General features: G+C 31.1%; 2 protein-coding genes and 1 pseudogene across 2 annotated transcripts; all 3 read left to right on the forward strand.

Annotated features, from left to right (window-relative positions):
* Positions 1-2,247: 2,247 nt before the first annotated feature.
* LOC107467760 (serine decarboxylase 1-like) lies at positions 2,248-4,469 on the forward strand. The gene is made up of 5 exons (XM_016086937.3): positions 2,248-2,428; positions 2,563-2,794; positions 3,134-3,327; positions 3,555-3,691; positions 3,897-4,469. The coding sequence occupies exons 1-5, from the start codon at positions 2,248-2,250 to the stop codon at positions 4,467-4,469; spliced, it is 1,317 nt and encodes a 438-aa protein (XP_015942423.1).
* A 5,456-nt stretch (positions 4,470-9,925) lies between these two features.
* Positions 9,926-11,779, forward strand: LOC110275784 (serine decarboxylase-like; annotated as a pseudogene).
* Positions 11,780-14,682: 2,903 nt separating this feature from the next.
* LOC107467759 (uncharacterized) lies at positions 14,683-15,324 on the forward strand. The gene has a single exon (XM_016086936.1). The coding sequence runs from the start codon at positions 14,683-14,685 to the stop codon at positions 15,322-15,324; it is 642 nt and encodes a 213-aa protein (XP_015942422.1).
* The last annotated feature ends 616 nt before the right edge of the window (positions 15,325-15,940 follow it).

A 15,940-nucleotide genomic window follows, 5' to 3' on the forward strand; every position in this document is an offset into this window, starting at 1 on the left:
TTGGTTCTCTAGCAGGATCATTACCTTAAGAATAATGTTACACATGCAAATATTTTTGTTAATCAATTCTAATCAAATTGGTCTAACATCAACAAAAATCATTTATGAATACAGTTTTATTAGAGAATCAACTAGGAATAAAGTCAACTCCAACCAACTAATTAAAAAATAGGTTTGTTACAAAACCAAAAAAAAAACTTTTCATTATCTTAATTTTTTGAATTTTGAAATTAAAAAAAAGAAAATTAATTTAGTTAGCTTATATTATAATTAATTTTTTAAACTTTTTTTATGAATAATATTATTCTAAATTTTATTATTTGACTTAGTTAAACTTAATTCATAAAAAAACTTAAGGGTTAACTACAAAAATGCCCATAAATTATTCAAACGCTGATAAAAATGCACCCAAATTTTACTATCGACAAAAATGCCTTTAAATAATTTAAAAACACAACAACAATACCCAATAGTAAATATATATTTTCAAAAAATGCCTTAGAAATTGAATTTTAATGTGATTTTTTATAAGCATAATTAAAAAAATGAGATATTAATGTTCTTAAAATTTGGTGATTTGTTTCTAAGTATATATTTTTTTTGGTGAAATTTTTAAAGTATTATTAGTTGTTAAAAAAAAATTACAAAAAAATATATACTCAACGAAAAATCACCAAATTTTAAGAATAATAATATCTCATTTTTCTAATCATTATTGCAAAAAATTACATCAAAATTCAATCTCTAATGTATTTTTTGAGAAATACATATTTAATGTTAGATAATCTTGCAAAAAAAAAACTAACATTAAATATGTATTTCTCAAAAAATATATTAGAAATTGAATTTTGATGCAATTTTTTGCAAGCATGATTAAAAAATAAAATATTATTATTCTTAAAATTTGGTGATTTTTTGTTAAGTATATATTATTTTGTGATTTTTTAAAAGTATTATTGGTTGTTAACAAAAAAAATTATAAGGAAAATATATTTAACGAAAAATCACCAATTTTTATCTATAATAATCTTATTTTTATAATCATGTTTATAAAAAATTGCATCAAAATTCAATCTCTAAAGTATTTTTTGAAAATGTATATTTAGTATTGGATATTATTGTTATGTTTTTAAATTATTTGAAGGATTTTTGTGGATAATAAAATTCAAATATATTTAGAGACATTTTTTGTGGTTAACCAAAAACTTAAATATACTATCGTTCTTACCTTAATTACCACATCTTATTATGAAAATCATCACGTGAGGCATAATAGACATAATAGGCTAGGGAGAGACATTGTCTCCTTCAAAAAACACACTTGCCAAATTTTTATTCTGCCACCTCAATTCTATACATGTAGAATACAACCTCTCTTCTACGTTGGAGAATTGGCCTTTTTGGTCCCTCATGAAAAGGTTATATAGCCTGTGTATGCACAACAGCCACATAAGAACTTGCCTACTAACGTTAGGCTTAGCTTGCTGATGCAGAAGGCTGATTAGAGGTGAGAAAACGAGGAATGATGGGAGGAGCGAGGAAGAAAACAGTTTTTGCTCGTGGAGAAAAATGACCGCTGATTACAGGTGTTCTTCCTTAATAATGGTGGTGGCCCAGAACTCATGGCTCATTCATGACTTTGTTGTCCCTTTCTGTTTGCCCATCCATCTGTTTGGGTGATAGTTAGGTCACTACTCACTAGCTAGGTGTGTCTTGTGTGTCTATATATTGACTATTTTAACCAAAATTTTATAATTATTATCCTGTGAAGATATTTTATTTTGATGGTTAGATGATAAATTGTAAAGCTTGAATTTTATGTTTTGGGAATTTGACTATGTTTTTATGTTGGTTGTTAAAAATCTAACACAACTCTCTTCCTTTATCCGAATTTAGAATTGGTTATGTACTGTAAATGTAATATAGACGGAGTTAAGACTTGATTTTTATATGTTATAAAAATATTACCTTTATTTAAAACATTACAAAATAAATAAATCACACTTTTAAATAAAGATCATCATAAAAAATTTTTTGATATCCTTATTAAAATAATTATCAAAAAAATATATATTTCTACGCTAAATTTATTTTTAATATATATTTTATATTAATAATTAATTTTAATAACTGATTTTAGTTTAGTTTACACTTTAAGTACTTTTTTATAAATAGTGTGTTAATCTCGCCGCTATTCTTCGCCTCTACCAAACAGAGACTTGAAGAATCAAGGGAAAGAAGGTGCCAATGGCATTGACTCCACCACCTCATACAACAACAGAAGAGGAACAACGACACAATAACAATAATAGGTGCCACATGAACCTCGCTATCTCCCCTAACTGCACCGGGGAGCCACAAGCAAATTTGAGTGCTGTCATTAATCACTATCTCCACACTCTAAATCACTTCAACTTGCGCAACTTGGGTAACCTTTAATTTTGATTTTAATTCTTAATTATATATCAATAAAGAAAAAATGGTTATTATCGTAACTACTACTTTTGGCAAGAAGTTCATACATTATTAAGAATCATGTGTTTGGTTTGTATACTTGCGCAGGGTACCCCACGAATCAGAATTTCAACTACGATGCATTGGCACCATTGCTACAATTTCACCTAAACAATGCAGGTGATCCATTTGTTGGGAGCAGCTTCCGTCTAAATTCAACATCATTTGAAGTTAGTGTTCTTGATTGGTTCGCTAATTTGTGGGACATACAAAAGAATAAGTATTGGGGATACGTCACTACTGGTGGAACTGAGGCCAATCTTCACGCCATTTTAGTAGGGTTAGTTTTTTCTTCTTCTTCTTTTTCTTTCTTCTTCTTCTTCTTCTTATTATTATTATTATTATTATTATTATTATTATTTGGATAATACTAGGTAACCAATAATTTTCTTGAACACCATAAACAATCATGAATCAAATCAAAATACACTACACTTCTAAATTATCAACTTAAATTTTAATATTAAAATAACCATCCACACACCTAATGAAATGAACATCCGATATATCCATTATTCATATTGTTTAGTATTTTCATTGTCTACCTATATTTTTTATTATTATTATTATTATTATTATTATTATAAAAAGGCGTATCCTGGCACATTTATCTATCTAGGAGAGAACAATTTCCTGATGGGGTTCTATATACTTCAGAAGATTCACATTATTCAATATTTAAAATAGCAAGACTATGTCGAATGCAATGTGTCAAAGTTAGAACTCTTATCTCCGGTGAGATTGACTGTGCTGATCTAAAAGCTTCACTACTTCATCACAAGGACAGGCCAGCCATCATCAATCTTAACATAGGTTTTGCTTCCTCTCATCTCTTTTTTTTTCTTTTTCATACGGTATTTTTTAACCTAGCAGGGCTAAGGACTTTGTCACAAATTTACTCTTAATATTTACTTAAATAGATTATTGAGCTAACTAGTAGATCAACACAACTTGATTATTTATTCTCATCTTTGATATATTATGAAATCAAAAAATTTATGCACCTAATTCTGTAAAGGATTTTTGTTATATGTATACAGGTACAACAATGAAAGGAGCTATTGATGACATTGATCTTATAATAAAAACACTTGAAGAAAGTGGTTTCAGTCGTGATAGATTCTACATTCATTGTGATGCAGCTCTATTTGGAATCATGCTCCCTTTTCTCAAAACAGTGAGTCACACTTATTTATATCAAATTCATTAATTAAGTAAAAACTTAAGCTTAGATGATGTTACATGTGCGAATATTTGTATTTTCATTTTCCATGCTTATTACATATGGTTAAACCAATTATACTCCAAGATTTTATGTCATTTAATTACAATTCATATACTATTCACTAAATTTAGTTAAAAATTAAATTGTTATTCCACAGGCATCAAAGATAATAAGTTTCAAGAAAGCCATTGGAAGTGTGAGTGTTTCAGGGCATAAATTTTTGGGATGTCCAATTCCCTGTGGGGTTGTAATAACGCGTTCAGAATACATGAATTCGTCATCAAGGGATGTTGAAATCATTGGTTCAAGGGATGCAACAATCACAGGTAGTCGATGTGGACATGCTCCAATCTTCCTTTGGTATGCTATAAAAAAGAAAGGTTCAATAGGGATTCAAAACGAAGTGGAAAATTGCATAGCGAATGCACGTTACTTGCATAATCGACTAAGTGATGCTGGAATTGGTGCAATGTTAAATGAGCATAGCAACATTGTTGTGTTTGAGAGGCCTCTTGATCATCAATTTAGCCGTAGGTGGAACTTGGCATGCCAAGAGAACATTGCACACGTGGTGGTCATGCAACATATTACCATTCAAATGTTGGATTCTTTTGTTACTGAGTTTCTTCATAAACGATCATTTTCTTATGGCTCTTTTCAGCCTTTATGCATCGCAGAAAAAGTTGGCGCTGCAAATTGTTCTTGCTCAATGCACAATTTGATATCTTGATTGAAATTAATTATTCATGTTGTGCTAGCATATTGTATATGAAGCTTACGATAATTAAGATATTGACATGTATGATTTTCGTAGGCCAATAACCTATACTTAGTAATTCTGCCGTATTGAAACATCAATTAATTATTTGAGAGTTACTCAAATAAAGATATTTAAAACGTTTTTCTTAAAGATATCTTTTAACAATTAAAATTTAACATATGTAATCAATTAAATCATGTTATTTCTGTCATAATTAGATCGGACAAACTGATTTAGTAAAAAAATTAATGAACAAAATCTTAAACAAATCTAAATTAATACTTTTTTTATAAAAATAACTACAATATCTCTATTATAGAAAATAACCTAATATTTTAATAAAAATAACACAATTTAATTAATTATATATTTTAAATTTTAATTATTAAAAAATATTTAAAAAGATATTTTAAATAGTTTTATCTGAGGTTTCCTAATATTTTGTATTCTACCACCATTGTTTTTTCAGCTAATATACGGGCCCTTATAATAATAATGTACTACATTCACCCACTAATCATTTTGTATTCTAATTTCTACCACACCATTATTTCTTTACCTAATAATCTACGGGCCCTTCATAATAATGTACTACATATACACCCATTAATATTTTGTATTCTACCACCGTTATTTCTTTACCTAATCTACGGGATCTGTATAATAATTGATATGATGATATATATGGTGAATTTTATCTTATTTTCTCTAAAATAAAAAATAAATTACTCCTTGTAATATATACAATAATTATTAATAAATTATTCTTTTATTAGAATTCTAAGATTTACGTTATTTTCTTTTTTTATTAATAGATTTTATATTTTTTTTGAAAATTTGATAAAAGTGTTATTTTTATTATCTCTATTAAATACACATCTTCTTCTTTAACTTTAAAACTCTAATTCCTTTTAAATTCAATCACAATTTTCAATCAATTCGAATAAGATTTTAAACTTATTCTTACACTTTTAATCTCCAATTTCAACGAGCACATTTATCATTTTTTCAACTCTCTCTTTCTTAATACTTCTTTTAGTATTTTGTATTTATGATTTAGATTATATTTAAAAAAAAAGATGTCATGAAAACCAGAAAATATTAGATTCGGAGAGAAGCAAGAGGATATGAGTCTATATGGTAGATATGAATTTGGATCATAAATAAAATTTCTATAGGTAAATAATGGTATGAATAATAAAATAATTAATTAATATTTAAGACAAATGTGAATATTAAAATACTTATTTTATTTTATCTCATTGTTATCTAAATAATAATTCAATATTTTTTGTGATAATATAATAGTTTAATATGCTCTTACCAATACACCAACTTTTTTTTAAACGGAAAAAAAGAGATGTATTTAGTGGAATGATAAAAATGACAATGTTATTAAGTTTTAAGAAAAATATAATGTCAATTAGAAAGAAAAGAAAAAATAACATAAAACTTGAAGTTTTAATAAAAAAATAATTTATCAATAATTATTCTATATGAGACAAAAAATAATTTACTCTTCCTCTTAAAGAAGATACAATAGAATTCATTTCTAGGTAGCAATTGCTCTCTAAACTCAACTCATTTGAACCCATATATATGTAACAAATTATCTGAAATAAATGAATCATAAATTGCACATGTGATGATGTCCAATTACATGTGGAGTTCCTTGTAAAACAACTCTCTTAGGAATAATAAAAATGGGCTTGTTACACATACAAGTAAAAAAGGTCTATAAGTATTATAAGTTAGTCTAGTCCGATAACACTACACGCGCACTCATATTCTTTGAATAGAGCGTCAATGTCACGCACGTCACTCAACTGTTACGCATCGCAAAAAAACGTTCGTTATGGTGCACTCTTCCACTCCTCCTTCAAAGAAAACACAAACTGTCAACCTTCGAGCAACATTCTAAAATCAAGAGATAGAACTCGTTGCGAAGATTAGCAGAAACCATCAACAAAAGATAGAACTCTCCATCAACAATTTTCAGAAAAAACGAAGAAATATTACTCAAGGTACGTTACTATTTTAGTCATCTTGTAGATTTTTCACATTTCGAAATCGAAGAACTAGGTTTTACTGTTCTTCTACGTTCTTCTAGGTTTAACTGTTGTTCTTGTTCTATCTCTCATTTTACTGTTTTTAATATTCTTCTTGTTCTACATTTTACTGTTCTTCTTGGTTCTAGGTTTTACTGTTCTTCTTAGTTATTATTCTATGTTTTACTGTTCTTCTTGTTCTAGTTCTTCTCGTAACTAATTTTTAGGAGTATATTGCGTAATTTTTTGGGTGTATATGGCATAATTTGTTGGATGTAAAGTAACATGTGTATGACCAATTCCCTCACTCTCTTTCTCTGAGAAAAGTAACATGAACCTCCCTGTGAGCACCGAAAACCAACCTTTTGAAGTTGACAAGAAATTGCCGGAAGAAGAAGACCTCATCACCAGGAGCACAAAGAAAGTAAAAATGGACGGGACTAATCAGTATGATGGCCCCATAGAAGGTATCGAAAATAAGTCTACAGAAACAGAGATGGAATCAAATGAAACCCCTACAATCGATCAACATATTAGGGACACCATTGTCCCAAAAATTGATCAACAGCCGATCAAATCATATTGTGATATAGTAATCAATAATGGATTTGAAAAACTAGCTAAATCCTGATGAAATTGTTGAACTTATGGCAGAAGACTATATTGCTAAATCCGGCCCCATAGATATCAATATGGAGAATCATTTTGTAATCTACCACACCATTATTTTTTTACCTAATCTACGGGCCCTTTATAATAATGTACTACATATACACTCATTAATATTTTGTATTCTAACACCGTTATTTCTTTACCTAATCTACGGACCTGTATAATAATGGATGATATATATGGTGAATTTTATTTTACTTTTTCTTAAATAAAAAATAAATTATTTTTTGTGATATATACAATAATTATTAATAAATTATTCTTTTATTAAAATTTTAAAATTCACGTTTTTTTTAATTGACTTTATATTTCTTTTAAAATTTGATAATAGTATCATTTTCGTTATCCTTACTAAATACACTTTTTCTTATCTAATTTTAAAACTCTAATTTCTTTCAAATTTAATCACAATTTTCAATCAATTAGGATAAGACTTTAAATTTATTATATTCTTACATTTTCAATCTCCAACTTCAACGAGCATATCTATTAATTTTGAAGCTCTCTCTTTTGTAAAACTTTTTTCTGTAATTTGTATTTATGATTTAGATTATATTTCAAAAAAAAAAAGATGTCATAAAAAAGATATTACGTTCAGAGAAGCAAGAAGGTATGGTCTGTATGGTATATATGGATTTGGGCAATAAAATTCCTGTAGATAAATAATGGCATGAATAATAAAATAATGGTTTAATTATTCTGTTAGTTTCTATAGTTTTGCGAAATTTTTAATTAGGTTTTTATACTTTTTTTCCTTTTAATTGAATTCTGTACCAATTTTTTTTTCAATTAGGTCCATTTTGATAGTAATTGACTTAATTGTATAAGGACCCAATTAAAAAAAAATTGGTGTAGGAACCTAAATAAAAAAAAGTATAGAAATCCAATTAAAAAAAAATTTGGTGCAAGGACTCAATTAAAAAGAAAAAAGTACGGAGACCTAATTAAAATTTTTGCAAAACTATAGGGATTAACAAAATAATTAAATCCAAAATAATTAATTAATATTTGAGACGAATGTGAATATTAAAATACTACTTATCCCATTTTATCTCATTGTTATCTGGATAATAATTTAATATTTTTTGTGATAATATAATAGTTCAATATGCTCCTATCAATACATTAATTTTTTTTAACGGGAGAAGAAGAAATGTATTTAGTAGGATGATAAAAATTATACTGTTATTAAGTTTTAAGAGAAATATAGCGTTAATTGAAAAAAAAAGAGAAGAAGATATCAAATTTAAAGTTCTGACAAAAAAATAATTTATTAATAATTACTGTATATGTTATAAAAAAATAATTTATTTTTTATTTTAAAAAAAGTATAGTAGAATTTACCATATATATATATATATATATATTCATGATGGAGCATAGAGCATTCATTAATTTATGATGCCTGCATTTAAAGAATTAATTCAGGTGACCCATTTTTAGGTTGCAATTTCTCTCTAAAGTCAACTCATTTGAACCCATATATATGTGTAACGAATTATTTGAAACAAATGAATCATAAATTGCACATGTGATGATGTCCAATTACATGTGGAGTTCGTTGTAAAACAACTCTCTTAGGAATAATAAAAATCATCCAAAGGCAATAATAAAAAACTCTCATATTTTTGTTAGACTATTAGTACAAAAAAGAAAGGCAAATTTTAGTTTACATGACGGTTTGCGGGGTTGATTTTTAAAATATTAAACGATATGATAAAATTTTCAGGACCGTCGATTTAAATAAAAAAATATTAAATAGTAATTTTTGTAGTGCTAGTGAGATTGTGTGCACTGATCTAAATTAGTCTTCGCTGCTATTAGCTTGCTAGCTCACACAAGGACAAGCTCACCATCTTCGATCATAGACAAAACTGATGAGATAGAGAAATATAAATGAATATGATTTTGGTGAATGGTTATTTTGTTTTTCAAACACCACCATTTTATACATGTTCGTGCTTTCAATAATCCACCCTTTTCTTTATTTTTAAACGTGCGAATAAATAATTATATGAATTGAGTAAAATAATAAAATTTTAAAAAAATAAAATTATACATCTTTTTTTTATTAGCAGCAGTTTTAAGCCGTAACAAAATCAAAGGTCGGCGACTAACTGGAACGTCATGGTTATGGATGCTGGAATTAGGTTTGATGGCAGTTTTCAACAATCGTTTCAACAAACCATCGCCGTTCAGCATATTATTTTTTATAGTTATTTTTTATTATTTTATTATTGTTCAAAATATAGGTCCTAATTTATTTTAATCTTTCTTTCATCCTATAAAAAGAAAGATCTATAGACTTACATTATTACTATATAATTCACCATAATTTAAATGCCATAATTTTTTTTACCTAAATGTTTTAGATTTGAATCTCACTCTTAATTTTCGAAAAAAAATTAATTATTATATATAATATATATTATTTAATTTATTTTTAATATACATTTTATATTTTAATATATATTTTATCGACTATATTACATGTATATCAAAATCAGCTTATGATTCAAAAAAGTTAACTGTATACTAAAATTAATCACAATGTATTTGTGTATAAATATATGTGTGATTTAATTTATTTTTAATGTGTATTTTATACTAATAACTGATTTTAGTGACTAATTTTAGTGTATACATAGTATAGCGTTCTATAAATAGTAAATAGAGACTTGAAGAATCAAGGGAAAGAAGGTGCCAATGGCATTGACTCCACCACCTCATACAACAACAGAAGAGGAACAACAACACAATAACAATAATGGGTGCCACATGAACCTCGCTATCTCCCCTAACTGCACCGGGGAGCCACAAGCAAATTTGAGTGCTGTCATTAATCACTATCTCCACACTCTAAATCACTTCAACTTGCGCAACTTGGGTAACCTTTAATTTTGATTTTAATTCTTAATTATATACCAATAAAGAAAAAATAGTTATTATTGTAACTACTACTTTTGGCAAGGAGTTAATACATTATTAATAATGTGTTTGGTTTGTATACTTGCGCAGGGTACCCCACGAATCAGAATTTCAACTACGATGCATTGGCGCCATTGCTACAATTTCACCTAAACAATGCCGGTGATCCATTTGTTGGGAGCAGCTTCCGTCTAAATTCAACATCATTTGAAGTTAGTGTTCTTGATTGGTTCGCTAATTTGTGGGACATACAAAAGAATAAGTATTGGGGATACGTCACTACTGGTGGAACTGAGGCCAATCTTCACGCCATTTTAGTAGGGTCAGTTTCTTATTTTTTGTTTACTTATGTTAGGGTAAAAAATAGCCGAAACTTATTTTATTTTTTGGTTTCTCACGGTATCCCCAATCCGGTTAAGAACTAATCTACTGCGGTACTGAATTCCATTTAAGGGTTTGTTGCTGGCCAATGGGTTGCTACATGCATAAGGCGGGATTCGAACTTCCAACACTTGCTTAAGCGGACTAGTGAGCCGGAACTTACTTTATTTAGTATTCATTCATTATCACGACAATTAATAAATATTAAATAAGACAAATTTTGGCTGTTTTTTACTAATATTTTTTGGTTACCAAACATTTTCGTTGTTTACTTATTAGAAAATTTTACTCTCCCATCTCTAAGGAGGAAACATAGATTTTTCTATTTTTTTTTTAAAATAGAGAAACTCGAACTCGCAATTTTTATGTGAATATAAAAAACTATGCTGTTTGAGATATAGTTAGTTGACAAGTGAAAATTTCTATTATTATTATTATTATTATTAAAATAAAAAGGCGTATAAACCAACTTGAGTTGGTCGAGTGGTCAGCTCACTCGTCTGCTTAAACAAGTGTCGGGAGTTCGAATCTCGCCTTGTGCATGTAGCAATTCATTGGCCAGCAGCAGACCCTTAAATGGAGCTCCGATCCGCAACGGATTAGTCCTTGACCTGTCGAGTTGGGGGATACCGTGGGCACCAAAACATAAAAAGGCGTATTCTAACACACATTGATCTATCTAAGAAAGAACAATTTCCTGATGGCGTTCTATATACTTCGAAAAATTCACATTTTCAATATTTAAAATAGCAAGAATATATCGAATGCAATTTGTCAAAGTTAAAACTCTTTTCTCCGATGAGATTGACTGTGCTGATCTAAAAGCTTCGCTACTTCATCACAAGGACAGGCCAGCCATCATCAATCTTAACATAGGTTTTGCTTGCTCTCATCTCTTTTTTTTTTTTTCACACGGTATTTTTTAGCCTAACAAGTTAAGGACTTTATTACAAATTTACTCTCAGCATTTGTTTAAACAGACTATTGAACTAATTACTAGATCAATCCAACTTGATTATTTACTCTCATTTCTGATACATTATCAAATCAACAAACTTATGCACCTACTTCTGTAATATAGGTACAACGATGAAAGGAGCTGTTGATGACATTGATCTTGTAATAAAAATACTTAAAGAAAGTGGTTTCAATCGTGATAGATTCTACATTCACTGTGATGGAGCTCTATTTGGAATCATGCTCCCTTTTCTCAAAGCAGTGAGTCGCACTTATTTACATTAACTTCATTAATTAAGTAAAAATCTCAAGCTTAGATGTTACATGTGCGGATATTTGTATTTTCATTTTCCATACTTATTACATATGGTTAAACAAATTATACTCCATGGTCATTGGTAACAAATAAAAGTGAGGGATCGAGTGTTCTATTAGAAAAAAAAAGTTATGGACGAGAGCCCAGCTAGGATTTCGAATCAAGAAGAGGATTTGGTACACTGTAGCACTAAAAAGGTCAAGACACATGAGGAAGGTGACCTAGACCAGTCAGGAGATGTTATGGACGTGAGCGATCCATAACCAGACACTGTTATGGGAGTGAGTGATCATCAACAACTAGAAACTAATGCACATGGATAAAAAAATTCCTATAAGGATTCCTTGCTCACTCCTACAGGTCCTAACCTAGAAGGAGATATTATGGTCGTTGAAGACATTGATGATGACGCCTCCGATCCTGAGGATCGTTGGTATAAAGATATGGAGAAGGAAGAATCGATGATAGAAAAGCCTTTTGATCCCTATCCGACCATCCCTATCTCACAATCCGAATTCGAGGAATGGTGTAAACCTTGGAAGAACGCCCTTGAGGTGAAGGTGCTAGGAAAACATGTGGGCTTGGGATTCATGGAGTAACGACTTAACAGAGACTGGGTCAGAAAAGGTAAGATAAATGTCATTGATATGGATCGTGACTATTTTTTTGTTCACTTTTCAGATGAGGAAGACTACACTCATGCGCTCATGGAAGGACCTTGGATAATGGCAGGACATTATCTCATTGTTCAAAGGTGGAGACCATTTTTTCTTACAACTGAGAAGGCAGTTAAAAAAATTGCCACTTGGATTCGTATTTCCAACCTACCTGTAGAGCTATATAATCACCAGTTTCTCTAGAGAGTGGGTTCAACTCAGTGACATATTCTTAAAATTGATTGTACAATGTCTATATACTCAAAAGGTAAATTTGCTCGGATTTGTGTCGAAATAGACCTTGCAAAGAAACTGGTACCCCAGATCTCTGTTCTGGACTGCGAGCTAAACATCGAGTACGAAGGGTTACATCAAATATGCTTTACCTGCGGGGTGTATGGACACCTCTCTGACATTTGCGGTGAGAGGGTGGCCATCGATGGAGACAACCAGGAAGGAGAAGGTAGCTAGAAAGTACGGAACAATGCAGATAAGAAAAATTTTGCAATAGCGATGATTTCGCGAGAGGTAGTCATATTACAAGAAAGAATCAATATTCGGAAACGCAGCAAAATATGCAATATAATCAGGCTCCCCCAAATTTCGGTTCGTGGATGATGGTGAGAAGGCAATCTCGTCGCAATAAAGAAAAGAATCCTAATGGTAGGAGTGCTTATTCTCACAATGATATTTCTAATTATGGGTATGAAGAGAATCAGGATGATGAAGATTTGGGCAACGGCTCAAAATTTTCTATTTTGCATGAAGAAAGTGAAGATGCTAAGGACATGCATGCAGGGAATGAGAACCACGCTTTTAATCACGGTGGCCCAATAGAGTATCAAAAATAAAAAGTCCAATTACGGGCTGAAAAGAAACAACCCATCATGAGAAAAGTGTTGAGACAAGGAGCTGGCAAAAATCCACAAGGCAACAATAAGACTTTTTTTTGGGAATTAAAATTGGACTTAAAGACAAGCCCAACAATGTCAAACCTAAAAGTCCAGAAGGAGTTATCTCCACTCAAAACAAGCTAGTAATTACTAAGGATGAAGCTCGTTCAAGCCACAAAAAGAAAGACCCCGAGTTAGCGGCTATGGAACCAGTGGTTTTTGATAATATGAGGCATATGCAAAAGGATCAACAAGAGGCTTTTGAACTTTCAAGAAAAGTTAGTGGTACCTTAGAAAGCTTTGTTGTGAAGGACAACTTTCTCATCTAAATGGTTAATCGAGCCTCTTCCTCAAACACGGAAAATCAGGATGGCTGTTCGGGAAACACTCTGGGGAGGCCACCGGAAGCAGGTACGGACATGGTGGTGGATGATTGCACTAATGAAGGAGGGAATCCCAAGGTAACACCCGATTTGGAGGCAAGGCTTAAGCCCAAGTATGATTTGGGTTTTTGATGACCCCCTTTCCCTTTTTGGTTTTTTAATGATGAATCTTATTAATTGGAATTACCGTAGTGTTAGTGGTAAATCCTTCTACTCTCTTATTAGGGACTTAAGAAGAGAATATAACTCTGATTTTATCATTCTTATGAAAATTCATGTGTTTGGTCAGAAAGGTAGGAGTATTCGAGATAGAATGGGGTTCGATGGCTCATTTGTTGTGGAAGCCCAAGGTCATTCGGGGGGTATTTGGTGTATGTGGAATAAGAAATGTTGGAATGTTGATGTTCTATATCATAACAATCAAGTGGTTCACATGAAAGTCTCCTTTCGTAATTCTGATCCTTGGGTTCTCTCAGCTGTGTATGGGAGCCCGAATTATATTATAAAAAAATCTTTGTGGAATAGTATTATCTCTTTGGCCGAAAACAATACTCATTCCTGATGTTTGCTTGGAGATTTTAACTCTATCCTTCACAACCATGAGCATTGAGGAGGGTCAACTAGAGTTTTAGCTGGTGCATGTTCTGGGTTTTAACACTGTGTCTCTTCTTGTGGTTTAATTGACTTGGGTTCTGATGGCTGGCCTTTTACCTGAAAATGGAAAAATCTAGTGAAAAGATTAGATCGTAGACTCAGCAATCTTGATTGGCAAATTCGATTCCCGGAGGCTAGAATCATCCACCTCTCGCCTCTCAAATCTTATCACAACTCCATTTGTCTTCAACTAGAGACCACTTCTTTTCCAAATATAGGCAGAAGACCTTTTCGGTTTCAAGCTGTGTGGCTAACCCACCTAAACATAAAAAATATTGTAAATAGTTCATGGAGCATGGAAAGTTCATGGAACAATGATATCTCATCATTTAGAGACTCTCTCAAAGAATGGAATACCAATGTCTTCGGAGATATTTTAAAGAAGAAAAAGAAGATCATTAGGAGGTTTCAAGGCATTACCAACACCTTGGATCAGGGGAATAATAATTTCTTAGAAAAGCTTAGAGGTCAAATTTGGAAGGAGTACCAGGATATCTTAACCCAAGAAGAAATTTTGTATTACCAAAAGTCAAGGAGTAAATGGCTTGAATTCGGGAATCGAAACACTAAGTTCTTCCATGGTTCAACTATGATCAGAAGAAGGAAGAACAAAATAAACTTGCTCCACAATGACATGGATAATCCCATTTCTGACCCCAATATTCTGGAAAGTATGACTCTTAATTTCTTTGCTGATTTTTATAAAGATAATAACCTCGACTTTCCTTTTGTACTGCGAGGTGAGTTTCCCATTCTCTGTGATGAGGATATCTCGATCATTGGTAAAAATATCTTGCATGAAGAAATCAAACATGCTGTTTTTGGTATGGGAGGTTTCAAAGCACCTGGCAGAGACAATTTTCAAGTTATTTTCTTCCAAAGCCAGTGGGAGAAAGTGAAAAATGATTTATGCCTTCTTATTGGTGATATTTTCTAGAACCCGGAGAAGGTAAAGGAGATTAATGAAACTCTTATTATTCTCATTCCCAAAGTGGAGCCAGTAACCAGTTTTAAACAGTTGCGTCCCATTAATCTCTGCAATGTGTTATATAAAGTAATTATGAAGGTTTTAGCCAATTGTCTGAGAGGTCTTATGGGAAAGTTGGTAATGCCCACCCAGTGTAATTTTGTTTTAGGCCATCATAGCTCTGACAATATCATCATTACCCAGGAAGTCATTCACTCCATGAGGAATAAGAAAGGCAGAAAAGGTTGGATAGCCATTAAAATTGACTTAGTAAACGCCTACAATAGGCTTAAATGGAGCTTCATCAATGATACCTTAGTTGATGTGGGGCTGCCTCCTCATATTATAAATCTTATTATGTTCTGTATCTCTATGGCTAAGATGAGAGTGCTTTAGAATGGTGAAGAGTTGCAGGAGTTCACGCCGTCTCGGAAAATCAGACAAGGGGACCCGATTTCATCATATATTTTTGTTCTATGCATTGAAAGACTCTCTCAGCTTATCAAGGCTGCAGTAGATCACGGCTATTGGAAGCCTATCCGGTTAAATAAGGATGGACCTCCTATTTCTCATCTATGTTTTGCTG

This window comes from Arachis duranensis, chromosome 9 (assembly GCF_000817695.3).
Source record: "Arachis duranensis cultivar V14167 chromosome 9, aradu.V14167.gnm2.J7QH, whole genome shotgun sequence".
Lineage (NCBI taxonomy): Eukaryota > Viridiplantae > Streptophyta > Magnoliopsida > Fabales > Fabaceae > Arachis > Arachis duranensis.